The sequence below is a fragment of the Battus philenor genome, unplaced genomic scaffold (assembly GCF_028537555.1).
Source record: "Battus philenor isolate CCGP_79_NKW_IND1 unplaced genomic scaffold, ilBatPhil1.0.hap1 SCAF_3, whole genome shotgun sequence".
In the NCBI taxonomy this organism is placed as follows: domain Eukaryota; kingdom Metazoa; phylum Arthropoda; class Insecta; order Lepidoptera; family Papilionidae; genus Battus; species Battus philenor.
Genome location: NW_027181693.1, coordinates 9,916,580 through 9,944,446, shown reverse-complemented (window position 1 = coordinate 9,944,446; position 27,867 = coordinate 9,916,580). Strand labels below are relative to the sequence as shown.

The window sequence follows — 27,867 nt, the reverse complement described above, 5'->3', positions numbered from 1 at the left end:
TATCTGTTTGCCAAAGTAAGATAAGGAAAGACAGTAAAAAACATTTAACATTTTTCTTACTTTTAGGACAGCACCTTGCGGCTGAGACAGTTATGTGACAATAACTTCCGGTAGGACAGTCTTGACGATGCGGCCCATTGCCACAATCGATTTCCAATCCAGTAGTGAGATCTATCATGGCTTTTGTATTGCCACAGGGCCGAACTTCCATACCTATGACAAAGACGTTTAAATAAAAAAATGCGTACCTACCTTTCTATTTTATATTCTACATTGGTCATTATTTTCCCAGCATGCATTCAAAACTAACCTTTACATAAATCCAAGGGTCGCAACCTAAGCTCCAGCTGCTTTTGACAGCCTTCCTTCCGCATTGCGCATAAACTAGGGTAAAGTCTAAAGTCTGACGCGCAGACTGGAAAGTATTCCTCGTCGGCCGGACATTCAAAGAGGCAAGAACAGCGCGGATAGCCGTCGCCTCCGATTTCACAGCTGGCGCCAAAGTCGCATCGGATGTCTCGGCACACAGAGGGGTTGGCCGTGCCCCCTAGATCTGTCGCACCCAATTGATCCGTCGACCCTTCCTCCGTCTCTGTTGTGGTCATTGCGGTCGTAGCTACCCACACCGGTCCAAATATTTGCGTGTTAGTCATGCAATAAAGCGGAAAGTTAGTTAATTGATCGGGGATAGGGCGCTGTATTGGAATTATTGTTAACAGTTGATCCCGTTATCACAGTCCGATCGCTAATATTTTGTTGAAATACATTTGCAACACCGGCGATAGCATAAATTCCAATTTCGAAATACAAAATTCATTCGTTATTTGCAGGTATAGAGCTTTGATAAATTGTGTTTATCGTTAGGTTATACAACGAGTATAAAATTAAGATAGTTATATTATAAGTGTAATAGTGATAATATCAAAACATACTCATAGCTATGGGCGGTACAACAGCTAGTCTGTCCTTGCAATCGCCGTAGAATATAACATGAAGGGCAGCTGGTGGAAGCAGTCTGCAAGCTGCTTTCTGAAGCTCACATTCGTTGGGATAGGTCTGCATTGTGCTGCCGCAAACCGGTTCACGTGGAGCATTTGTACAGTCAGTTGGACAAACGCATTCCCCAGCGATGCAATGGGCTCCGAAAGCACATTGCACCCCATCACAAAGTGCTGTAGAAAAAAATTAGTTTCAAACACGATGAATAAAAATGTCCTTAAAATTACTGCCTAAAAGGAAAGTATCCAAAACTTCCGTTAAACGATTATGCATTGAAATTTTGAGTAAATTGGATGACGAAAACATAGATTAAAATAATTCACAAACACCTTTTAAAACTTCTTTTCCTTTTCATTCTCGCGCGAGCAAAATTACGAACTTTCTCTTTTCCGCAATGAAGGCTAAGAGAAGACATCCGTGAAAATTTAATAACGATTGTTTACCACTTCTCCGCAAAATGAAAGCCTCGTGGAAGCGGTCGATTACTGCTGGACGAGAAACGTAAAATGCTTTCGCCAGTATTAAAACTCATTTTTTGCTGAGTTTCACGGAATATGAAATAAGTCGTTAATTAAAAATTTCAAATACAGTCCTTCTTCAAATATTAAAATTTTCATTTGGCCAAGGATTTTGTAAAACTGTTAAGACTGATATTAATTTTGGATTTTAAAGTTGATTCTTGTAAATAATAAACTAATAGATAAACGTATTATTCGTTAACTATCAAAATTATAAAAATCTACTTGCATAGACAATTTTTGTATGAAACGATATTATGTAATTTTAGCAGATGACATAACTAAAGATTTTAATACCGATTAATATATGTTTTAACATTCAAGTTTTAAGAATTTAACATTATTTTGCTTTTCATTGCCGTTGAATCGATGGCTCTTTTATTAAACAGTCGACTAGTAATTAAAATTTTGGGCGTTCGACATTGGCACAAAAGCTTATTGTTAACCCCAAGCTCTTTTGCTTCATTTTCTTTCTAAATGTTGCTCCGTGAACCTTTTCACCTTTGCTTTTGTTATTCGAAAATACCTCATTTATGCATGAATATAACTCGACCAGATTAAAATTGGATTCTCAAGAGGTAGGCTTTCAAAGAACAATTATTTTGCAAATTAAAATACCACTTGCTTTATTAGTATGTTATAATTAAACACCGAAAATTAAAATTTAACGACATATAAAATGTACAATAAAATTGAGGTTTAATTTCAACGTGAAATTCAAACAAAATCAGACAAATAAAATAAAATTGGTACCTACGCGAATCTCAAAGGAAAAATTATAAAATTAACCAGATTAAAATTTATAAGAGCTAAGCAAATTTTATCATTTAACAATAATAAAATCGAAGATAGGTTTTACTCTCCATCACAAACAAACCTAAGGATTCGGGTTATATAAAATATATATATATATATATATATATATATATATATATATATATATATATATATATAAAAAGAAGAGATTAAAAAAATTTCAACATACTTCTGTGGTGTACTTTACCATATCTAATTCTAATTCTTCATAATCTAATTCTAGTTTGTTGGTGTATAATTCATAAATAATGTAATAAAGTCAAAGATATGTTACATAAATTCGAAAGCAATTACTTATAAGATCACTGTTTTAAAATTAAAAAAATGTGAAATCGAATACACTTTCAATGTTCAAAAATTGTGTGATCGATCATAAATAATATGAAAATCATTTAGATAAACCTAATCAAGCAGGTATTTGTTACGATAACGGTGGATTTACATGACTTACCGCAATCGCCTTTGTAAGCAAGCCGCAAGTCGTTCTGCTCGCGACATGCCGTCGAGTCGAGTTCACATTGTGACATGTACGTTTGGCCGTCTGAGCCGCACACAACGTCTGATTCCTGATGTTAATTAAATATTACATTATTTGATACAATAACCTCACCCTTCACACATTCAGTGGATTAAATTAAGTAAATAAATAAATCTTAATACAATTCCTCGAAAGTTATTACAGTAAATGCATTGCATTAACAATTTACTTATTAAAAAGTAAATTCAAAAATTATCATAAATTTGCATAAAACCATAACTTTTTTTCAAATGCAGATGTCTTGGCTTATATAAGTATATAGAATGATGAATTATAAGTGTAAAAATTTTAAAGGGATGAATATATAGCTTCTTTGTCAGCAAAAAGATTTAAAACCTTTATACCGATTTCAGATCAAAGTAAACGCTCAAATTCTATTGGAATGCCATAGACTAATACTTTCAGGAAGTAAACAATTTGCAGGGACAGATAGTTGTCAATCAAGTCCGAATTTATTAAACGCTTTATCGTATCCTTTTTATCATTACGTTATTTATTATTTCTGAAACCATTGATTTTTGGATAGGGTGTACCATTAGTTAATAGCGAATAAGCTATACACTCATTTTAAAGCTTTTAATTTTTTAAACAATCGTCCTGTTTAAAGTAATGTTGTATTAAGTTCTTAATACGAAAATTGTTTTAAATTGTCGACGCGATAAAAGTTTTAAACAATTTGCAAGATGCAGCTGTGCTTTATGCAGATTTAAATGAGCTGAACTTGTTTACGACTTAAATTGAGATGATGCTCCTTTTATTCTTCCGTAGTTTTAAACAACCTAATTTCTCATATTTATTTTAGTACAAATATTCTTTCCCATTAAATAATTCCAGATATTTATTATTAGGTAAGTACCAATACAAAATGAATGATTAATTAAATATACAATTTATCTCATTTACTAACAGAAAATAACTAAAATTGAAATATAGTTTTCAAATTGATACAAATGAAACACTCAAAAAATATTACCTGTGCTTCAGTACAGTTGTGGTTGCAACGACAGGCTGGGCGGCCAGTATCAACATCTAACATGCAGTCTCCCCCTCCTTGGCACACGATGTCGGCACAAGATTCTGAATAAAATTATTTTGTGATACATTTTTGTATACCACATATTTATTTCTGATATATATTTATATATATTTCAGATCTAATGTATTTTTATTCTTAAAAACAATGCGGTCAGTCAGCCTTATACTTGACACCGTTTCGAACTAGGATACATATTTTATTATTACACGGTGTGGTCGACCAAGAATTACGTATCACAGCTACATCAGCTTCGTTCATATTTTTTTTAAAACATACCAAGGTATATGTTATTAGCCAGATGATATAATAAAGCTATCAAACTGAAACATAACGATTTTATCAACATTTATAATCATAAAAAACGAATTTATGACTTACTTAACATATTTTTATCACTATATGAGACACTAATATTTAGAATTTCTCGTATATACACTTAATAATAAAAAAACTAATTTCGGCGAAGAATTACGAAGATAATAAATTATGAAATGGCTTTGTTCCGGATTTCTCTACGAGATCTAATCACGAATGAGAAGATCGATAGAAGAACGAAAGTAGCAGACATAGCACAGCAGATTAGCAAGTTGAAGTGATAGAGTGTCGGTCTCATAGTGTGCAGAACTGATGGTGAGGCATTGAGGTTCTTGAGAGACCACGGTCTGGCTAGCGCAGCGTAAGACGACCACCCCCGAGGTAGACAGACGACCTTGTTAAAGTCGCGGTAGACAGTGAATATAGGCTAATCTAAATGTCTAACAGATAACTCCGTGCTGTACAAGGTTCCATAATAACAAATTTTGAAATCTACTTTTACGCATCAAAGTAACTCAATCAGATATAATATGATTCTTAATAACGATACGGATGCGAATTTAAAGAACAAACGTATTGCGACTTAAAATACACTGTGGAATCGTAAATATATATTAATATTCAAAGAGCTAATCGGGAAAAGATATTATAATCATATATAGATAAGATATTATAAACTTTAAATGTGAGTTATTTTTTTAACTATCTTATCTAAATGATGATACCTTTGTATTAAATAAGTAGTAATGTTTGAGACAAGTATTTCTGTCAGTCTGTCGTTTAAATGTCTGCATTCTTTGTTTCTAGATATGATATGATACATTTCATTAGGCAAGAGTTTCAACTGTTATTACGCTTTTAAACCACACTTTAAAAAATACATATTCAAAATAAATTTTCCAAAACATTTTTTCAGTCATTTTCAACGACTTGGATTTAGTTTTAAAATTATATCATTGACAGTGCCACTTGAAGTACTTGTTACTAGTTATTATATACAAGTTTCACTGTTTATCGCGTCATACCTCTGAATATTCAGATAGCACTTAAAAAAATTACATCCCTTATTATCATTCCGTTAAAGCAAGTACTAAACCTACACGGTGTACGTTTTCTCATTGATTATTCATAAAAGGTAATTGCAATAGTCGCTACGCTACATAGTCTGTGAAGGATGTCATTACCCATCCTATGATTTGCTATTCTCGTTGTTTCTTCACAGATTGACGTAGGGCACACTAAAGACTTGCATTATGCGAACTTTTCATTGTACTGTTAGATTTTAATTTATTATTCTTGTCTCATATATTCCGATTTGAATCATACTTTTAAACTTAAATAAGAACTGATCATGTATATAAACGTTAATTCAAATAAAATTTCTTAATTATCGTACAATTTGAAGGTTTTATTTTTCTACGTATTTAATATAACGTTATACATTTCTAGTAGTATTCACATAGACGGAATTAGCATTGAGCTACTACAACTCGAACGTGTGGCAAGAGACTTCAATAACGCAAACTCGCAACCTCCTAAGCCTTTAAGATGCCAGGTGTCTACTAATACGATTACGTGTCAAGCGTAATGATTATTACAAGGCCTTCCAAGAAAATTAACCTACAAAGTAATTATGTCATAAAGATTAGATTAGATGCATTTCCTCTGTAAATTATGACATATATATATGTATTAATGTCATAATTTACAGAATATTGCAATATATATATATAATAAAAACCCAAGCAATTAGTAAATTATACATAATGTACACAGCTACAAACGTAATGGGTAAAAGAAACAGATAAAAGCGCATTGATGCTGGAAAAGAATGTAATGTCTAAAGTCTTCATTACTCACATATTAGAGCAAGAGTTCACATTAGAAATTCGTAATACTTTGGCTATATACATGCACTAAAAAAACGCCTGATAAAAACGATGATGTAATGAAGAGTCTTGTTATCCAGGGTATGAATGGCTCAAAATGCATAGGGTCATTGAGCTTTGTAATGAATGGATCAAGCGAGGACCCTCACGGAATCGCCCCTGAATCACTACGTGCCGATTGCTTCGGAGAGAGTAACGTGGCGGGAAAAAGTTACAAAGTCCGTGCAAGGACTCACATAAATACGACTAATTTGACTAGAGCATACGTCTAAGAAGAAGATGAATAAATAGTTTCAGCTTTTAGTTTACTGTATTATAGTAACTTTTAGTTACAAACATCATCTTTGTAGCCATAGAACGTTCATTGCTGGACATAAAGCCCATGCATAGATTTTCAATAAGATCAGTTGTAAGCGATCTGCACATAGCTTCTTCTCGCACTTAGATCTTTACTAGTTCGTCTTTGTATCTGTACGCCTTACGCTGCGCAAGTCGGTCTGTGATCTCTGCTCTAGAACGTTAAGACCAACGACTAACAGCGGACAACGGTTCTGCATACTGCGCGGCCTGACTACTACCATTAAAACTTGCCAAACATCTGAATTATGCTGATTACTTTAGTTCGCCTTCGAAATCTCAACATTCATGATTCGACCTAGAGAAATACCGAGCATTGTTGTTCATTATATAGCTTAAATAAATGTCGAATTCAAGACCTACTATATGGCTTATCGACAGTATATATAATTACCGCTGAAAAAACGTTAGGTTACGCTTCTACACCTTAGACTACTAAATGAAAAACCCTGCTCTTAGTAGAAAGTCCTATTGAAAAAACTATAATTATTAATTAACTATTATTGTTTACTCATCTACAAGTTAGTTCTAGAAAAAAAATTGAATACAATCAAACTACGCGTAATTTAGCATTTATATACTTAAGTCGAATATAAAGCAATACGCCACAGAAGGTAGCGAACTATTTTAACAAAAACTTCTGTTTTTTTTAAGGTTATTTCTTATTTTACATTCTTTAGACACATCAGAATTCAAATACTTAATTCATACTAATTAAAAAAGTACTAGACAATTTTTTACAGATAACGCATGACAAGTATGGAAATAGTAGAAAGACAATAAAGAAACATTCAGCATCATATCAGTACTATTTCAGTAGCATAAACCACCTTTTCTCTTCTTTTCAGGCGATAAACGCTTACTACAAGGCATGGGCCGCCCTCAAATATTGCTGCGATAACCGGTCTTGCGCTTCCCGCATCCAGCGACTAACCGCGATCTTAACTAGGTAGACGGTTCACTTAGTGGGAGACTATTCACGCCGCTTCTACCGCCTCGTGGTTGTTACTTAAGAACCTTTCGGCCCCATTGCACAAGTGGTGTGCCACGCCCACTGCCAATTCCAACGAGCAATTCTTCGAACTACGTTGGTTTCTTTGGTTCTTCTGCGGATCTCCTCAATTCTAATTCAATCACGCAACGAAACTTTGGGCATAACTCTCTATTGCTCTCTGGGTGACCTAGAACCTTCTTATAAGGCCCGTCGTAAGCGGTAAATATTAAAGTTAGTAAATACCAAAACGAAATCCTTGTTGCAATTTTTCAGCAAAAAAAAATCATGTACGTGATATTAAAAAGAGCGTTCTTTAGTACGTTGACAGGATTTCAAACGCATTTTATTGACAACTTTATAAAAGAGAGATTTTCTTCAGAGGAAATTGATAGCTATTTTTTCGGAGAAGGAATTTCCTAATTGATTCTGTCTTTCATTTATATTCACCACAGCTGGAATGCTGTTTCATCTCGAACATTAAACGTTTTATGAAACAGAAATTTATAGAATTAATAATGTAAATTTTTACAGTGCAGGAGCTATTTGTTTATTTATACTTTATTGTACACCAAAATAATATTAAACATACATCTAAAAGGAAATGTAAAAAAAATAGACAAAAGTGTTATATATCTAGATATATAACAATTTCTACAAAGTACACCAGACAACCTTTGGACGGCGATGATATTTGCTGCGAATGAGTTACAATGCTATTATTTAATTTAACACTTTTTACACAATGTCTAAAGGTCAACTTAACTCCGCAGGTATTTTTACCAGTTAACCATTTGCAGGGTGGAAAGATATATTAATAATGGCAGGCGAATTAATTGGTGAATAAAAAAGAGAAAAATATCTATGTATTGGACCACTCAAAATCCTAGTTGTTAAATTTAGAAACTGTTACATAAAGATATAAATGACGTAAATAACAATGAAAGTGTAATAATACACTTGTATAAATGTGTACCAAATTGTTTTATATTAAAAGGTATACGTCATTTTAATGAAAAGTTTCAAGGTGTCGCAAGCAAAAGTTTAATTTTGTAATTTATAGGGCGATATTAATTAACGAAGGTAGCGTAACAAAGTTTATGTAATTGGAATAAAATTTGTTCCTCAATTGTATAATGATATAATTATAGTTACTTACGACAAGTTCCGTTGTAGAGAACATGTATTTCGTTTTCTTTCATGTTCGACTGGCACGCGTGCATGCGCATTTTGCACTCGCTGCCGTAGGTGTTGTGGTCGGAGGCACATACCGGCGCTAACGTTGCGTCGCACACCGGACAAGCACATTGGGCGGCTCCGCTACGGGATATGCACGCGCCTCCCCAGGGACAACTTGCCCGAGCGCAAGGATTCTCTACACCTACATAAAACAAACAAAACTTGCACATATTTATTTATTTTAATATAAAATATTAATTATTACTTGATCTGCACTGCCTAATTAAATGTGATTCATAAAAATATTTAAAATAATTTTTTTATTTTTTTTTAAATTAATAAAATGCATTTTATTAACTAACGTAATCTCAACCCTTTTTGCGGGTGAAACTTCATATAATCCATTCGTAACAGGCATCTACTTAGTACAAGGAACATTATTACAAAATTTAAGTTTCTAAGTCTTGAGGTTCCAGAGATATCCTGATGAGTCAGTACATAAGCGAAAATCTATTATAAATATTGTGTCAATTATAAATAAATTCGCTTCTATTATATTTGCGCGACTGGTTTTGTACTGTCAAAAATGATCGACTGTCATGATCCAATAAGGAAGAATAAATTATCTAAACATATTTCAAAGTAATCTCTTTATTAATTGATTCAATATCTTGATATTTACAAAGATTTCATAACTTTCAAGAATTTATTAATAATGTGATAATATTTTTATAGTAATTTTTCATGGTACACGACAATTTCTGTTTAATTATATTTTCAAGTTTAGTTCTGGAATTTTTGAGCTATGAAAAAGAAAGAGGGTGAAAAATAAAAGTGTTGTTTTTATTAATTTCCTTTTGATTTTTAATGAATTTATTTATTAATCGAACCTGATAATTGAAAAAGCTCGATTGATCGAGCCGGTGTCGAGTTTCACCAACACATTTAGCAATTTATTTAAGTTTATATTATAGATATGATACGTAGAGTAATGAAATATATTTGTATTTACCGCAGGGACCCATGTAAGCCACTCGTATATCCCTGTTGTCCAAGCAAGACGTACGATCGAGTAAGCATGGATTGTCGTAAGTACGTCCGTCTGTACCGCACACGGGACGTATGAAATCCTCGCAATCGGGGCCGCACACACACACAGCCACCCCGTGAGCGTCGAGCAAGCAACGCTCGCGAACGCCGCATTTCACCGTCTCACATGGATGTTGAGCTATTTAAAATAATTTTTTTATGTACTAATAGTTTACACATTCCATATTTGACTGTAGTATAGGAGGTTTTTCAACAAGAAGTTTGTTTTTTAATTCAAAACGATTGAAAAAAACAGTCTATATATTGAAATCGAAAATTAAAAGGTACCCCCGTTGACAAAATGAAATCATTGTTTCCTATGTTTTATGTAATGCTATACACCAATACATAAAACTTTAATTTGATGTTACGCAAAAAGTATTCATTGCTAAAAGTGTTCATTTTGAATAAGTATCTGTTTAAGGAAAAGTGTTTTTTTCATATATATTTTTTTGATTTTTTGATTTATATGATAACAAACGTATTTTATAGTTGTTTACTGTTTCTACAAACAGAAATCTATTCTTTAATAAAAATTTATTTTACCTTTCATCGCCAATCTATTTCATTAATGACGTCACAATTTTGAGGTTAGGATTATTAATTCAATTGGTTCTAAAGACATTTTCAACATAACGATAGAAAAAATAATACAGCTGAATATTGGTAAAAAAAAGATTCTATTAATTCAGTTTTAATTGTATTCATTGTCTTTCAAAATAATCGTCAGTGATTGCATTTTTTATTAGGTTTTATATTAAATATTATCTTTACCATTATAATTATATAACTTTTACTATATTAGCATTTTAAGGTTTTTACTACAAAGGCACAAAGTTTTAGATCTAAAAATCTAATGTTAAAATCAAAACTTTTTTAAAATACTTGTGCATACTCTAAGTATATTATTTTATTTATTTATAAAATCGGATCTGTTTATATAAAAATTAGCGAAAGGTTCATGGACAAAAGTTTACAGACTCAATATGATACGACTCCTCTGGATGATAAGTTAATAACACTACAAAATTGAATTATTTCGCTCCTGTCGCAATTCCTGGGAGAGGCGACGCTTCGATGCTCGTGTCCAATTACATTATTTCAGAACAAAATATCTCTCAGTACAAACTAAAAAAGTGCTTATGTTGTGTTTATTCTAAAATGATTTGAATTAATTTGGACGTGAACTACAAACAAAAATATGAAACTCTAATCGATTTTACATGTCATGGCTTAATTAAAAAAAAAAAAAAACTTTTTATTTTTTCTTCATTTTGTGTGTTAGGTGTGAAATTTTTTTATCACTGATTAACCTAAAACAGTATCTCATCATTTCAAATAAAGAACATCTACAGCTGGCTTTAAAATGTAGTTCATTTGATCACACCCAACGCCTTCCCGTTACCTTAACCGAGTCGTTTGTCCATCTGGTTAGGAAATGTTCTACCTTGCGCTTGGCGGTATATGGTCTCCACGCTAGGCCAACTTTAAGGTCCCAACTGTTCTATCCGTTATTCGGGTGGCCAACTACCACTGCGAGGTTGCCTATAAGGTTCAAAGTGAGTGACCACAATACTCACTATTATCACCATTTACTTAAATAAACAAAGCAGTTTTATGGTTTAGTGGATATATACTTTATATTACTATGATGTGAGGTCTATATTATACTAGATATCAAAAGAAATATTGTTAATGAAAAATTATAATTATTAGTAAGTTACCGGAAGCACATTCTCCTCGATAAGCGATTGACAGCTGTTGGCGGGTTCGACACGACTCGCGGCGCAAGGCGCACTCGCTCGGATAATCTTTATAATCCGAGCCGCACACTGCAGCCCCGGGTCTTACGATGAGATCGCACGGAGGGCCGCACCGACACGCGGGCACCCTCGCTTCGTTCAGCTGGCAAACTCCTCCATCCGCACAATCGTGATCTGCGCACGGATCTATGTCCAATAAACAATACATAATTAATTTCACAAATAAACCACAACCAGCAAACACTTACGATCGCAATCTCGATGTATAATAGCAATGTCTAAAATAATATGTTATTATGGCGTTAGGTTGTTTGTTACCAGTCATGAATATCAGCACTGAAACATAGTCGGGCACTTCGGACCTTACTGGCAAGTTCATAGTCGTTATATTATTTCATTTTTAATTATAGTACTGTAATGACAGAGAGTACAAAAGAAAATTGAAATAATTTTGGTAAATGAAAGGCTAAAAATAAAAAGAGGAGGTGTTTCACGACAATCTATATAAATTCAACCGTGACGTGTTATTCTAATATGACGATATTATTGTTCATAATAAACTTAACTAACGTCTTAAGTAATATAGATCCGCATTAAAACCCAAGACCAAATACTTAGCTTGCTTTACGAAACTAAGATGTTTACCTTATGCCAACAAAAAGACGAGCTATTATACTATATTCAGAGGTAATTCCAACGCTACAATACAAAATAACTTACATTTAATTCAATATCGCGCTTAATAGATTGTATAAAGCACAAAGCAATACACAAACGAAACCTCTAACGCTTCAAACATTTGCTAATGTTAATTAACATTCGTGACACCTCGTAATGTAATTTCATTACTCATTTCAATACGAAATTACTCTTGGCTAAATTATCTCGTTTCATCAAATAAAATTAGGACGCGTTCATATCGGGGCCCTGGATATTATATCAGCTACAAACACATGCGCGTATTCATATGAATGTTCTTAATACAACCCAACGTTACTTCATTTTCCTGGAACAATATATAGGCCCTTTAACCTAATTTATCGTAAGGTATTTGAAGAAAAAAGAACACGTTTGTTTGAGTGTAGTTCATATGTAGAGGTAGATGAATCCTTTGGGGATGCAGTCCCACAATAAAATTAATTTTGTATAAAAACAATGGCAAAGTAATGAAATGAAGTAAAAGAAAGATTTCACAAAGGAACTTGGAACGTACGGGCATTCGGTCTTGTACAAATTTAGCTCAGATCGAATGTTCCGGGACAAGTTTTGTGAAAAGGGTTCAGAGAGTCTGCGAGTGTATAAAACACAATAGATTAAATTACATTTATAAAACGAAAACAGAAAACAGATTTGTTTTCTAACCATTCCTTTGGAGAAACAGAGGCAAAAAAAATTAAAATGTTTGATCTATATATGTATATATAGATATATACATATGTATATTATACTAAAGAAACAAGTTAATGGAATACTATTAGAATGCACTTTTTTGTACATTTAATATTTTAATGCATGCAATTGTGATATTTTAAAGCTATGGTATAACCTCGATACGAACAAACCCGTGAAAAATGGATTCAATTAAGTTACTGTTAAGTTTAATAATGTCGTCATATTATTTAAATTTATTAATTTCAATACTTTTTACAGAAACATAACGGCGAACTAAGTACTTTAATTGATATACTTAATTAGTGTAATGTGAAAGAATCATTATTAAATGAATTACATAATAATGATACATGTAAAAAAATTATGTTGGTGGCAAATGACGATATCGTCGCTATAAGTAACCCGGCGATATTTGGGGGCAGCGGCGACATTTCATACAGACAAAATGAAATGTTCACCCTTTTTGTACATCGCATCTATTATTAAGGAGCAACCTCTTCTTAACGAGTTCCATTCATGGCCAAGATGCGGTCCAACAAAACACGGCTAAACGGCCGCTTTAATTAATTCTCGTCATTAAAAGAAATTCTCATGATAATGTTCAGTTTATATTTTTTTCGTAATGTATTATTATTTTTCATTTTGCGACAACCTTTATAAGCTGTTAAAATATATAGTATAATTTTTCACTCATGAGTTAAACACAGCGATTGGGTCTTCTTATTTATATTTCATTAAAATCTATTAACATTATGACCTTTAAGCTATAAAAACCTAACTCGGCCCGAACCCTGAATTCAATTACCAATCGGCCAATATTTGTGTAAGACAAATTGCACGTTTTTTAATTTGATTGTATTTGTCGTTTTACCGCTTTTGCCGATAGATGTTTTTAATCGCCTTTAAATTCCATATTAAAATTTGTCTTTTAATTTAAACCTTATTAAATACTAATAATCCACACATAGTTTTTTATTTACTTTATACTTTGTAAATAAAGGGTTCGGTTGCTATTGCTTTCGATCAAAGAAAGAAGTGAACAAAAAATCTTATTAAAATAAAATGTAACAGCAACAAATTTACAGTAATTACTAAAATGAAATTGTTTGTTCTTGTCATCGACATCTTTATTGTTTACATAAGAACACAAAAATAACTTTTTGGTAAGAACCAAATGCAATTAAAACCAACCGTAGCGATAGTTAAAACCAAGACGAAGAAAATGCAGCCTCGGCTCGTTTTCTCCGTTCCGTCTGGAAAAAAGTTGATGCTCCCATATACTTTTTTCAAACTCAAAAAACTAGCGAGGCGAGACTATCGCCTAATGGAATATATAGTTCTGAAGTATGTGTGATTTTATATAAGATTTTTAAGCAATTTTTTTACACATATCAACAGTACATTTTTTTGTTTAACACATTTTAATGCAGCTTATATTCAAAATCCATTTAATGTTATATTAATATTTGAATTATAATTAACAAATCATTTAATTATAAATCAAAACCTTTTCAGATCCTCCTTTTTATGATTTATATTCATATGTATACTAATTGTATCCAGCCAACACATGGCCCAAAATATTGTAGCCAAGTTTAACACTTATAGGTTAAATATGTGTATATTTACTTTTATAATAAACTGTAGCCCCTATACGGATAAAATTTACCATAATTCTTACTTAACTGACCTATACTTGGCAAAAGAAATGTTCCTACCAAATTTTAAGTCTCTAAGAATTAGGATTCCATAGATATCGCGCCAGTACGTTAGTGGAAATCTATTATTAATTTTAAAGGATTTTTTTATCTGTAAATCTAAAAAAAATTCTTACCACACTTTCCGTGATATCGAATTGTAATATTCAGTTGATTATCACACGCGTGTTTATCCAGGTGACATGCTGACGGGTACTCCGTTCCATCTGTACCGCAAACTGGCTTCCGTTTTTGACAGCTGCGTGGACACCGGCATTCGGCTTGCCCGTAGGTGACCACGCATCGTGCTCCTACCGGACAGGTAACACTAGCGCAGGGGTCCCCGGCTTCTAGTTTAATTAAAAATAATAAAAAACATACAAAATAGACATTATAGGAAATTTATCGAGGTAAAATATAAAGCTATTTAAAGAAATTTCATATTGATAAATATCAGTACATAAAAAGCTGTCTTTACTATACTTATCAGTAATAATTTTAGCATTAAAAAACATATGTTTAAAATAAAACTGAAAAACGTTCTATTGCATACTGAAATAGAAGATAAATCGTACACATAGTAACTGTGGTAAAAAGTTCTGCGCTTTGTTTTTTTTTTTTAATTTCGTCAACGTTACATATTGGAATAATCGACGTTGATCAAATACACTCCGTCGTTCAGTCTTATTTATTAACTTTATCCACTTCGATTACATTTCTGGTTTGGAAGAACTCGACGGCCTTAGAATAAAAATCCATTTACTCATTCTCATCATAGATAAATTTATAAAATAACTATGGATAGTGTGGACTTTCAAAATTTTTGAGTCTTTTATTTCTACTTTAGATCTCCAAAGAGCCAAGATTATATTACATACCTTTATTCATTATAGGTAAAAGTGGCAAAACACATAAATCGTAGCAGTATACAATGACGTGTTACAAATTATAAAACGTAAAAAACTGTCTAAAAACATGATTTTATTAATGCATTTCGAAATTAATCGTGTAATTTATGTAAATAATTTCACTCACCGCATTCGCCTTCGTGTTTAACGCGTAAGTTGAGTCTTCTTTCACAGGCTTCTTTACGCAGATAACAGTGGTTGCGGTAAGTGCGACCTGCAGTGGAGCATACCGGCGTTGGGGCGGAGGGACAAGTGACAGGACACGCGCAGTGCGCACGTCCGTCACCCAAAGATACACATTCGGCTCCCCAGCGACAAAACGTCTTTTCACAAGCCTCTGCAACACATAAATTTTATAGACATATTTTACTTTTCATTATCATTTCAGCCGCAGACCTTCAACTACTGGACATAGGTCTTTTCCGCAAATTTCCAATACGACCATTTGCTAGCAGCCCCTATCCAGCGCCTTGCGAACTTAATGTCCACTTCAGGGTGGACGTTCTTCGCTGTGCATGCCGATCCATGATCTTGACTCAGGTTCTGGAGTCACAGCAGCTGTTCTGCATACAATGTGGTCTTTGTTGTGCTGGTTATGTTCGTCTGTCTACGGATCTCTTCATTCTTTATTTGATCTTGTAGAAAATTCCCGGAGCATAGTCCTCTTCATGGCTCATCAAGCGATTAAGAGTTTGCCAGATATGCCTTAAGTGAGAGACCATGTTTTAGTGCTGTAATTCTTTGGTCGTATACCTTCGCCTTATAACTCTGAGCGATACAAGATTTACTTACATTAAGTATAAAATATGAAAAGCTCGAATCATCCTGTTTCATTATTCTCTTGTAAAACCTAAAACTCTTTGGAAGTACGTGATTGCTCAGAAAATTCCAAAGAATAGCACAATTTCCAATTTTCTACCTGAGAAGTCGAAGCCGTGACTAAATTATTAAGAAGGACTAAAATAAGATGTGAACATCCGCTTTACGGGGCATAGTGTTAGAGCAGGCTTTAGGGATTACCGATCTCTATCACCTAGTTAAAATTCTAAGCAGACATTTCTGAGCGCGAAGTCACAAGCCGGCGGTTTAGTTAAAGTTAATTTACAATTTTCTTCTTGACTCAAAGAGGTTAATTTTACTCTGTTGAGATTTTCTTTTCACAAAGTTTTTAAACTTTTAATTGTAATTGTTCGGAATCAATTACTTTGTCTTATGTTTGAAACAATCTAGTAAATGTTTTAATATTGAACCCAAAAAAACATAAACGAGTTAAAAGTTTTCTAAATACTTTACTGTTTTATAAACAGGTACTTTTAAATGTTTTTAAGCACTATTTTTCCAACCAGAAGTATGACATAACGTATGACTTTGCTTTACAAATTGACTTCCGTTTCTCTCATCAAAGCAGAAAAGCTATAGAAACGTGGAATTTTGTTAATATTTATTACATTTACCTTTTCAGAAAGAAGATCAAACGTCACGATTCTCCCGCAAACTCATTTCCTCGACTTTTATATAAAGACCCTTGACGAATCCGCTTAACGGAAAGAAAACAGTCGGAAATAACAATTTCGTTAGAAACAAAATGTAAGAATGCGAATCGCTGTAGAAGAAGCCCGAGATAAATGGAACCGAGAGGAAAGATAAAAATTATGGCGGATGCCTTGTGAATGAAACAAAATTAGGATATTTTGCCTGCCCCTTTTTTTTAGGTAGGTACGCGCAAACTGCTTAAATTATATATAAGCATTTGTACATAAATTCGTAGTTATGCGGGTAAAAGGTACAAGGGGAGGCAACCCTTACTACGGCGCGTTTATTAAACTCAATAAAGCTCCCCGAGGATTTTATATAATATTGCCAAAATAAACCTGACAACCGCCAGTGCCGCTTCGTAACCGTGAAAGTTAGGAGGTAATTCGGAAGTCGTATGAATCATGCCGCACACACTCGGAATTCTATTATTCTTATTCAAATAACAGCAATTTTAAAATAACGCAGTCTTATTACAAAGACATGCGAAAAGGAAAAACAAGTTACTGAGTTTTTGATTTAAACTCTTCAAACATTTTTACAAATAAATTAAATAATTACGAAAACTTAATTTTTATCAATACTCGCAACAAATAGAGCTAAAATGTAACATCGTTATAAAAGAAAAGTTTCCATAATAAAAACCGTTTGCTAAACACTGGCGTCAAATAAACATTTTCTGTTTAAGTCAGCTGAAACGTATTACATAAATTGTAGAACAGTAAATTTTGAATAAAGGACTATTTTAATTACGATTTAGGTGTTAAGAATAAGATAATTAATTACTTTTTCAAGTTTTAAGTGGCGTGAAATTAATAAACACGCGTAGTGGTACGTAATTAAAGGATTCTCTTAAAATTTAATGAGGAAAAAGTATTTGAGTCTAAATTTTGACTACCTGAATATTAAAATTCGATAAATCAATTAGCCATAGATAAAAAAACTTATAAATATCACTTATTGTTAAAAACATAAAACGCCTCCTCGACTAAAAACAGACTATAAAAAGGTTTATGACAAAAAATTAACAACAGATTTTGTGTTATCTATGTTCAAAGAAATTTTAGCTAGTAAACATAAATAAAATGTTGAGGACGGTCATAATTTTAATCTTTATTAATTATTCAATGAAATTTACCTTCCGGAGCAGGTGGTCTTGGTTGATAATGTAAATCTGAAACAATGAAATTTTAATTTGAATGGCTTAACAATTATTTTGATACATTATGTAGAATTTATGTTTATTTGCATACATTGCTGACACTGTAATAGAAGCGAATCATTATATACAAGGTATAAAACAGTAAACATATTTCGATTCGATATTATGTGTTGCATTTAGCTGAAATAATGAATGTCAACACCAAAACTATTAAGATTATATCTATTTTGAGTACAGCTTCATTGTAGCGCTAGTTACAGGGCTACCGAAATCGCTATACCGTCACTAAGATAGTCGCACGGCGAAACGGATAGGAGTATCAAGGCTAGGGATATCCCAAGGAGCGGTACAGCGGTTTCGGTAGCACTATAATAAATACAGTTTAAAATCAGTTTTTGAGCTTAAAAAATCACTTTTTACAAGACAATTGATGTGGTGGTAATAATTATTTCAAATTCGGGGTAGTATATTTCTTTTCTAACTGTATATTCAATGCAGTACGTTTCATTACTTTTATTTATTTTACAATGAGTAAGGCCTTTTTCACTACGTGTTTTTTATCTAAATCAACATTAAAATATAACAAGACTTTGTTTGTGGTCTCTTCACTAGAGGTCCTCTTAAGTTTTGTATCGCATAGTGCTGCATGTAAGTAGATAGATATATAGATACTCTATCATAGCATAGAATAACCCCTTGACTATTGCTTACCTTTCCGGACCATTACAAATTATGTGAGAAATTTATGAAAATAAAATAGGGAATCCGTAATGTCTTTCGTTAATAAAAAATAAATTCGTTAATGCCACCAGTTTACCAAAAAACATCGAAGGGTTTATAGCTCAAACGCACGCTTTGAATGGAGTCTCGTGTTTTAAAACTAACAATACAACAGTAACGACTAGCATGTTTTTTTAGCACATGGGTGTCTAATATAAAATAAAATTTTAGATCATATAAATATATATATGAAGACGTAAAAGTAATGCATTTAATTAAAATTAGTAATGAACGCAATATAATACGCTAGGCAAATATTTGGTTCGTTTACATAAACGCTACTCGAACAGAAAACTAAAATTTTCTTTACGCAATGAACTAAATAAAGATAAATGTAGAAACTTTTAACGTTACTATGTTTTTGTTTTAGTACGAAGAATTTTCCCCGCAGATAGTTCGTAGTCGGAAATAAAATTAAAAATTCTTACATTTTTCACAAAGTTTTATTCTGATGCAGTTTTTATAGATATCCCCCTTATGCGAACAATCTGATAAAAATGCTTTTTAATATTAACGTTTTCTTTTCTAAATAAACCCATACTCTACTATAATATTTTACCTAAAACAATTTAAAATAAATCTTATATTTAAAACGTTGCACAAATCAAAACTTATCCAAAGAAAGGGATAAAAGTAAAAGAATAAAAATTAAGCTTATATTACAATAAATATTTACTTAAGTTATTGAACTTCAAAATAAATAAATGCAAATTATTTTTACTTTAACACAACAAAAAGTACGAATAAATCTGTGTACCATACAGACAATATTAACATAATCATGGATAGATAAAATAATTAATAATTTTTCGTGAAGAATTAAGTTGCTAATTATCGGCTTTGATACAGTTCACAAAAGATAATAAAAGGTTAAAAAGTGGACATTTGCAATTTAAGAGTGCAATAAATGACACAACTTAAAACTTTACAAATGTGTTGCATTATTTTTAAGAATAGAATATCATTACAGCATAAGCTATAGTTTTTTTTACAGGAAATATAGAAAAAAACGGTACGTAATAATAATCAAATTTTCATTTTCAAATAATGAATATTTTTTTGGACGAAGGAAAATATTTTGTTCATAGTATAAATGTAATATCATTAGTGATATACGCATGTATTTTTGATAAATAAGAAAGACAATAAAATATAACATACTTTGTCTACCAATAAATTACTTTAAATTTTTACTGCAGGAGTTCAAAACTAGCGTTAACTAGAAAAGAATCAAAAGTTCACCTTTCCTTCTAAAAGTTTAACCAGAGATAACTGGAAGCGTTCACAAGCAGAGCTATGCTGAACCGGTGCGCCATATTGTTTTATTGCAAATTGGTTGGACGTAGGCCGCGCCTGTCCTTTACATATACGAGGCTATTAAACAACGACCGAGTGACCAGTCACGTGTTAAACGAATCCGATCGCTGTACTATATTTGTGGGAGTGAAAAAAGAGAGATCGCTGAAGATTCGAGAGACTTTCATACATACAGAATCCATCATTTCTGATGTTACTAACTTTGTCATCATAATTTGACCTGTAGCACGTCTACTGTTAGACGTAACCTTCTTACTAATTTGCAATGAGACCGGTCAAAAGCGGCCTGCATTCCGATTCTAACAGCGAACTTAAAAAGATTGTCTATCCACTATGTGAGTGAATGTTCTACACTGCGTTTGTCGGTCCATTATCTCCATGCCAACCTTGAGGCAATAGCGGCCATCTAGACAGCTCTCTTCAACATCTGACAAAACATATTTTTACGAATTTTATTTAAACGAATTAAAATTATTTCCAACAAATTCCTTTTAACATAATAATAACATTTTTAGGGAGATGAGAATAAACTTCTTTTTAAATGCTTGTACCCGAATTTTTTTATACATCCTGCCTTACCCTCAGTTCTCGTAATCGCTTTATAATGCCACATATCTAAACGTTGAAATAAAAAATGCCAACGGCTGAAAAATTCAAGCAACGAATCGTTTGTTCAGGCGTCGCTTTGTAAGCATTTTTTAAATGTTAAGGGTCTCCGGAAATGTCAAGATTTATTTCAGTTGTAATTTCCTTTAACGTAAAATAAATATTTACGACTTATGGAGAAAAAAATACCCCTTTCACGATTAAAAATCTGGAATAAAAAATATAATATAAGGTAAAATTAAGTGGATATCGTCTCCCAAAATCTTGAGACGTTTCAATCGAGAAACCTGAGATTAAGTCCGGTAGAAAAGTAAGAGGAAACTAGAGTGAAATCGATTCACACCACGAATCAAGTAGAAGCGGTTGTTGTGGCGCCGCAACAAATTGAAATTGATATCATCGGTGGGCGGCGGGTGGCCGGAAATTACGAATGTCTGACATAATCACGCACTTGCCACGAGGTGTCCGACGAACGCCTGCTAAATCAACTCGCGATTTTCTCGCTACGCCTCAATCAAAAGTGCTTCACTTCAAATAAATTACGCTAGATGTAAAAACAACAATTAATTTAAATGACACTTTACATGTTCAATTACTACTTATGCACGTTTTTGTGAACGCTCGGGTGATTCTTATTAAAGTAAAAACCTGCGTGCCGTACAGTCGTTCGTCATTTTCATTATCGTTGTATAAATTATAGCTTCATACTCAATTATTCCATAGGGCAGGACACAGCGAGGCGGTATGCGTGATTCATAAACTTTGACCTACAATCATTGCCGGCATCTCTTGTTAATCCGACCCGATTTATAACAATTATTATTCAATATTAAGTATTTTATTAAACAAGGCCTTCGATTTATATGTTTCTTCCTCATGTATATGTTTCTAGTAAATTATTTATTGATCCCTAAGCTGTCACGTGTTTTTAAAACTATTTTTCACCCAAAAAAATAAATCAATTTGACAAGAAAAACTAAATACCAATTCTTTCACGACAATAATTCATATATCGTTAGCCTGATTTAAAAATTTTCGTTGAAATATTTTTTATTGTTTTCGGGTTAAACCACGTACGTTCCACGTCATTGCTAGCTTTCGGATGTCGTTGATTTATGGGAAAAAGTCTTAATGTCTAATCGTTATTTTAGTGATTATGTTAGTGTTTTGTTTATTACACTGTGTCTTACAGTTTGTGGACAAGAAAAATAAAGAGCCGGTATAGCTCTACCTGCTTTACATTAATATATCCACCGGTTCTGAGAATTGAATAAATACGTGTCCATTTCATGCATGAAAAAATTATTAAGTTCGTAGGAAGACTGCTAATATCGTTGTGTCTTTGTGCCAACATGTGTCTTTTTAATAAAACTAATTTGTATTAAAATGTAAGAAAATCATACCTACTTTTATTATACTAGCCAATACAATATTTTAGTACTCTATATCACCTGGTAATTTTTTTTACATAGACATGCTAAAAACAAAATGAAGCAGTTCAATATGAAAAAAATCATTACTATAAAATAAAACTAGTCAAGACGTTGACAGAATTCTGTGGTCATCTGCACAAACGTATACGGGTGAGAAACTTAGTGACTGGAAAAGTCGAAGGCGAAGGCCCGTGCGGTCATAATTCTGTTGGCCGGATCAATGTCGCTCGTTTCTTGACGCCAATCTCCATGCTGGGGGCCAAAGATAGAAACAAGTGGTGCAGCCTAATGAACTTCAATATTACGCCATATCCAGGGGATCACAATCTTCAACAATGACAACAAAAATTCAAAGAAAAGGAGTATTTTCATGCAGTGCACTTCAATAGGCTAACGTAAAAACCTAAAAGACTAAAGAACCTTGTTCCAATTTTCGGCGCTTGGTAGCATAAGCTTTAACGTAAACAGCGATGTACACACCATCGTGCTATAACAAAAGACTTCTCTTCGAGAGTACTCTAGATATCTGTATCGCGCCCAACATAAAGTTACAATGGCTAAAACAAAATTTATTAAGCAAATTTAGTCAAATAAAACTTTACAATATAAATAAGATTTGATCTGAGTAACTTAATATAATATTTACATAAATCAACTAAAAAGCAATTATCAAAAAAAAATGTTACATAAGTTATTTAGACTTGTGATTGAAATAAAATTGAAGCTAATGTTAGTTAAGAAATGTAGTGAATAATGGTTGCCTTATAGCTATTTGAATCTGCATTACAAATATAGCTAAATTAGGCAGACTGGGCTGTAAATTGACAATCTGAAATTCCATAAGAATTTTGTGTTCAAGCGGTGTGAAAATTAACCAATCGATTAGCCATTTGTGCTCAGCTTCCAAAGCTAAAATTGAACGTGACTCGTGAATCAGTCCCCGCTGCCGCCCGCTGAAAATTAATTCTCTTGATAAAAAAAAATAAAAGCAAACGATGGCTTCGACTTTTCGACAATCTATAGCGTAGAGTCAAACAATTCTTTACATTTTTATTCTACAGCTACAATTCATGTATTCATTTAACAGGATAACGTACCAAACGAAATTTCAATGGGTTATTCATACTAAAATACTGACATGTTTTTTGCTCATTTTATCACCCAATTAGGATCATTTACAGTTATCACTTGTACTATGAAAAGAATTCCATTAGAGCCTAAATTGATAAAAAATAGAATCAGATCGAGTCCTCCAATTCTGGCGCCTCCAACCTAAAGCTTTCTTTCCGAGGATTCTGAATGCGACCTGATGTGAGAAGACCTTACAGCCTTTTCAGACGTTTTAAACGCCTTTTAAAGTTTTTTTTTTATTTAAGACAGTAGTAAAGCAATTCATTCCCGAGCTTTATTATGATTTAAAAATCCATCACACTTAAGAATTTTTAAAAAAATTGTTTTACAACTTAAACTTTTCAAATTTGTTACATCATAATTCGAAGACAAGCTTATTTTTATAAATACATTGCTATTTTTTTTTTTGATATTCTTATGAACATAGAAAAGATTATCAAACTAAACACCTTGAAATGTTTCCCGATTTATGATATATTATAAATCTGTGAGAATAGATTAAATCTATTTTATCAAATTATCACATAATATTGAAGTGTTCTGATTACAAACGTATTGTTGTTCGTAACATGGTACGTTTTGTAAGCATTAAAAAAATAAATTTATAATTATTCTCAATGCGATGTGTTTACATAAAACCTGAATTATTTTTAGTAACAGCGTGTCCGTTTTTTTTTTGTTAATGTCGCCTGCCTGTTCTCTGAACGAAACGTCAGTCATATTTTAATAAAAAATTCTTTCACGATAAAATAGCGGTGCAAAATTTTTTTTTTTCGTAAAACGGCAATGACTTTGGAGTGGCATAGTTGCTTTTTACTGTTTTTATTTATTGAATGTTACTCTTAATTTATTTTTACATATGAAAAGAATATCTATATAAGAATATACAATATATGTAAGAATATGAATTGATATATCGTGACAAAATAGGTTGATGTTTGTCTTATTGATAAAAGTCGAAGTACTAAAAGATGAAAGGACTTGATGTATGTATTGGAGGCATTTGTAGATTTACTGTTTTTGTTCTACGGCTTCTTTACAATATTTATTAACTTCCATATGTATGTATATATAGTATATATATTGGAAAAGTATAAATGTTTTTAAACTATAAACAAGTTGGTAAATACACTTAATTACGTGATTGAAAACTTGATAGATGGAATAAAAGAAAATCAATTCGTATCACATTGTTTAGCCTTAAAAACGTTAACAAAGAGAGTGCTCACTTCGTTCATTAAACTCAATCAACAGATACCGAAGTTAGTCGAGAGGTGAGGCCACTGGGAATACTCGAGTGTGTGTATTCACATGTAATCTTACATTTATACAACTGTATTGAAATTATATACGTAATCTACAAATAGTAAATACAAACTTGAAAATAATATAATAATTAATAATTGGAAGTAAGGAAAACTATAAACCGTAGCTATAAGTGATAAGATAAAAATTTCCCTACGAGATGAAGTCAAAAGTGAGAAAATCCATAGACGAACGAAAGTAACCAATATGACCAGCAATCGTAGCAATGGATAAGTGGAAGTGACAGCGGGCAAGTGGCAGCACGCAGAACAGATAGTCGCTGGGTTCTGGAATGGAGATTACAGACCGAAAAGAGCTGAGTAGAATGTCCATCGACAAAGAATGAGCATATATTCTGTACAGTGTATTCTTTTTACTGTAACTCATAATTTAAAATTGCAATATTCGCTGTTATACCTCAAATTTATTGCAATCTTTTAATTATTTAATTTAATAAAAGGAACTTTGTCTGACTATTTAAAATTTATTTTCTTTTCAAATAGTCTAAATGCGACTTGAAAATCTTGTACGTAAAATTCGGAGTGAGGCCAAAATAAATGCTCTGTCAGAGAGAAAAACGAGCGGTACGTAGCCAGTTACCCTCAACCACGGACTTAACGCTTATCACTATTTCATTTCAACGAAATCAAGGCTAAATTAAAAACAAAAGTTGTAACGTAACTTACATTTATTTGATTCATTAAAAACATCTGTGTATTCACACAGAAAATTATATTGGAGTAACTTGTGTTATTTCAATATATACGTATTTAAAACATGATGCTGAGTTATTGACTAATTGAAAATTGCTTTTTGATTTTCGTAAAAAGAAAGCTATTCCTATGTATAAATATCTTTATCCAGATGAAGTATCCAATACTGTTTAGAGAACTTTAAAATAAACTAAGCTTTTTGACCTTCTTTATTGAAACTAATAAATTATGAATTATTTATATACAGAAACATAAAAAAAATTAGGAAAATGGTGTATTATTACAAACTAACGCATGTTTTAAAAAAGACTCGATTTTTTTATTATATTTTAGAGCAGTTTAGTTTTTCAGTAATTATGTACTTCGCTTCACAGAATTGTCTATAAATATAAATATTACGGTGGAAGGAAAAATAATCTCGAGTGCCTACCGCAAAGAAGTGCCTTGTCCAAAGTCCTAAAAAAACAATTTGTACGAAGAGAACTCAATGGATGCACTTTCCTTAAGACTTTTTTTTTGGTCCTTTAATAGAAAAACTATATACGACAAAACGTTAGCTACATGTGGAACTTTGTAACATTACAGTGTCATATAGAAATACATAATAATTAATACATTATCAAAAAACTCTTTATAAAGATGAATGAACGAAAACACTTGATAAGCAACTAAAATCATTGTTTAATATGATAAATAATGATGTTTCTAATATGTTACGATTCGCTGATAATTTTGTTTATTCGTTTGATAATAAATGTTTATTAGTATAAACGAAACATAAATAGAAGTTGTCAGTTACCTGATCTCTTTGTTTAATTGTTCAAAAAAGAAATATCTTCAGATAATAACAATATAAATACTTGATAAACACAAAAACTTGATAAAACGAATCAGAAAATAGAATATAAGTGCTTTTAGATAGGCGTAATATTGTTTCTCTATGTAATACACAATATTTATATAACATCTCTTTATGATTTATTATTAGCTCATCTTTTTATATTGATATTGTCTGAACATATTCTATTAAAAACAACGACAATACAACTTAATGTACATAATTGTACAAGGAACGAGTTCTGTACAAAATATGTATAATATATATATTATAGATAAATATAACTATAATAGGATACATGTTTTAAGTGAAAATAAATAAGAAAAGTTAATAGTAGCAATATATACTTACAATTGTTAGTTAATAAGAACCCTGTTGAAACACCCAGCAACACTAAGAAAAATAATAGTAGGAGAACTATTAGAGCCGGACGACAATAGTGCATCCAGCAATAGTCTTCGGAATTGGAAGGTTGTGCATTTGACGACCAAATGCAACATTTGTTACAAGCAGCGTCAGGTGACGGGGTGGAACGTATGACTGCACTGTTTCCTTGTTGATTTACAATCACTCCTTGAACAGGCGCGTCACTTCTTTGACCAAAGCTAGCACTCTTTTCTGAATGTCGCGCAAAACCTGAACTATCATCGTCTTGAGGGTTGCCGTAAACTCCATATGAGGCAACCATGTCAACACCGGATAACGATCTCGTAGTCTCATTGCCAATACTATCTTGAACAATATTATTGTCTGAACTTGGCCAACATTCACATGAACAGCGGTCCTCTTTCCTTCTCTGTCGTGCTTGAGGGCCATCTGATCTTCTCATTGGTTGACCTTCTACTTTTTTTTCGTCTTCTTTCTTAATCTTGGCTTCTTGAGAAATCGTATCGTTATTGACTCCATAACTAGGTTGGAGATTTTTATGATTTTCTATATACCAATGTCTCTCCTCCGCTCTGAGGGTTGTATCGTTGTTACCCTCGTATACATCTGCGTAGTTCGAAAGTGGGTGTGAAGTAGGGCTGTAAAGGGGAACCGCCGTAAGTTGCCCATAGCCACGCTCATATTGCGGCGGTCGGTTATTACTTGCATAATATGTGTCGGTTGCAGGCACGGTAAAATCGTAACCCGGCCTGTTCATCTTTTGAATTCGCACGCCTCATTTGATTTTATTTTCCTCTAAATGTATCATTTTATTAAGCTGTGAAAATAATTTCATTATCTTTACTACGATGCCATCGACACTAAAGTAACAATTAAGATTCAAGTAGATTAATTTAATAAAAAGGTTTTATTCAACACTAAATAAAAGTTCTTCGATAGATAGCGCACGAAGGTATGTTGGTAGTTTGGTAAACTTTGCTGATTCTGATGTTACACTCTGAGGCAGAAAGTTATATAGTAGAATACATATACATTTAAGTACATTACTCTGCTGTGTTCGACGGAGTATTTATCTTTTGTGTTACAACAAGTACCCGTACCTTGCCTTTACTGGTAAACATAGACAAAGAAGTAGCGACTTGGGTAAATAAACTTGTCTAACTTAAATTAACTTT

At 32.4% G+C, this 27,867-nt stretch overlaps 1 protein-coding gene across 1 annotated transcript in view; it reads right to left on the bottom strand.

Moving 5' to 3' along the window:
- Window positions 1–27,449, bottom strand: part of LOC137926936 (agrin-like) — a 41,302-nt gene extending 13,853 nt beyond the window's left edge. Inside the window, exons 1-12 of the mRNA XM_068770684.1 lie at window positions 26,657–27,449; window positions 18,159–18,194; window positions 15,615–15,824; window positions 14,717–14,929; window positions 11,452–11,676; window positions 9,651–9,866; window positions 8,619–8,840; window positions 3,845–3,948; window positions 2,785–2,899; window positions 933–1,172; window positions 311–616; window positions 61–213 (exon numbers count right to left, since the gene is read on the bottom strand). Coding sequence (XP_068626785.1) covers window positions 61–213; window positions 311–616; window positions 933–1,172; window positions 2,785–2,899; window positions 3,845–3,948; window positions 8,619–8,840; window positions 9,651–9,866; window positions 11,452–11,676; window positions 14,717–14,929; window positions 15,615–15,824; window positions 18,159–18,194; window positions 26,657–27,449 — 2,833 coding nt within the window. The remainder of the gene's footprint in view (window positions 1–60; window positions 214–310; window positions 617–932; window positions 1,173–2,784; window positions 2,900–3,844; window positions 3,949–8,618; window positions 8,841–9,650; window positions 9,867–11,451; window positions 11,677–14,716; window positions 14,930–15,614; window positions 15,825–18,158; window positions 18,195–26,656) is intronic.
- Window positions 27,450–27,867: the final 418 nt, after the last annotated feature.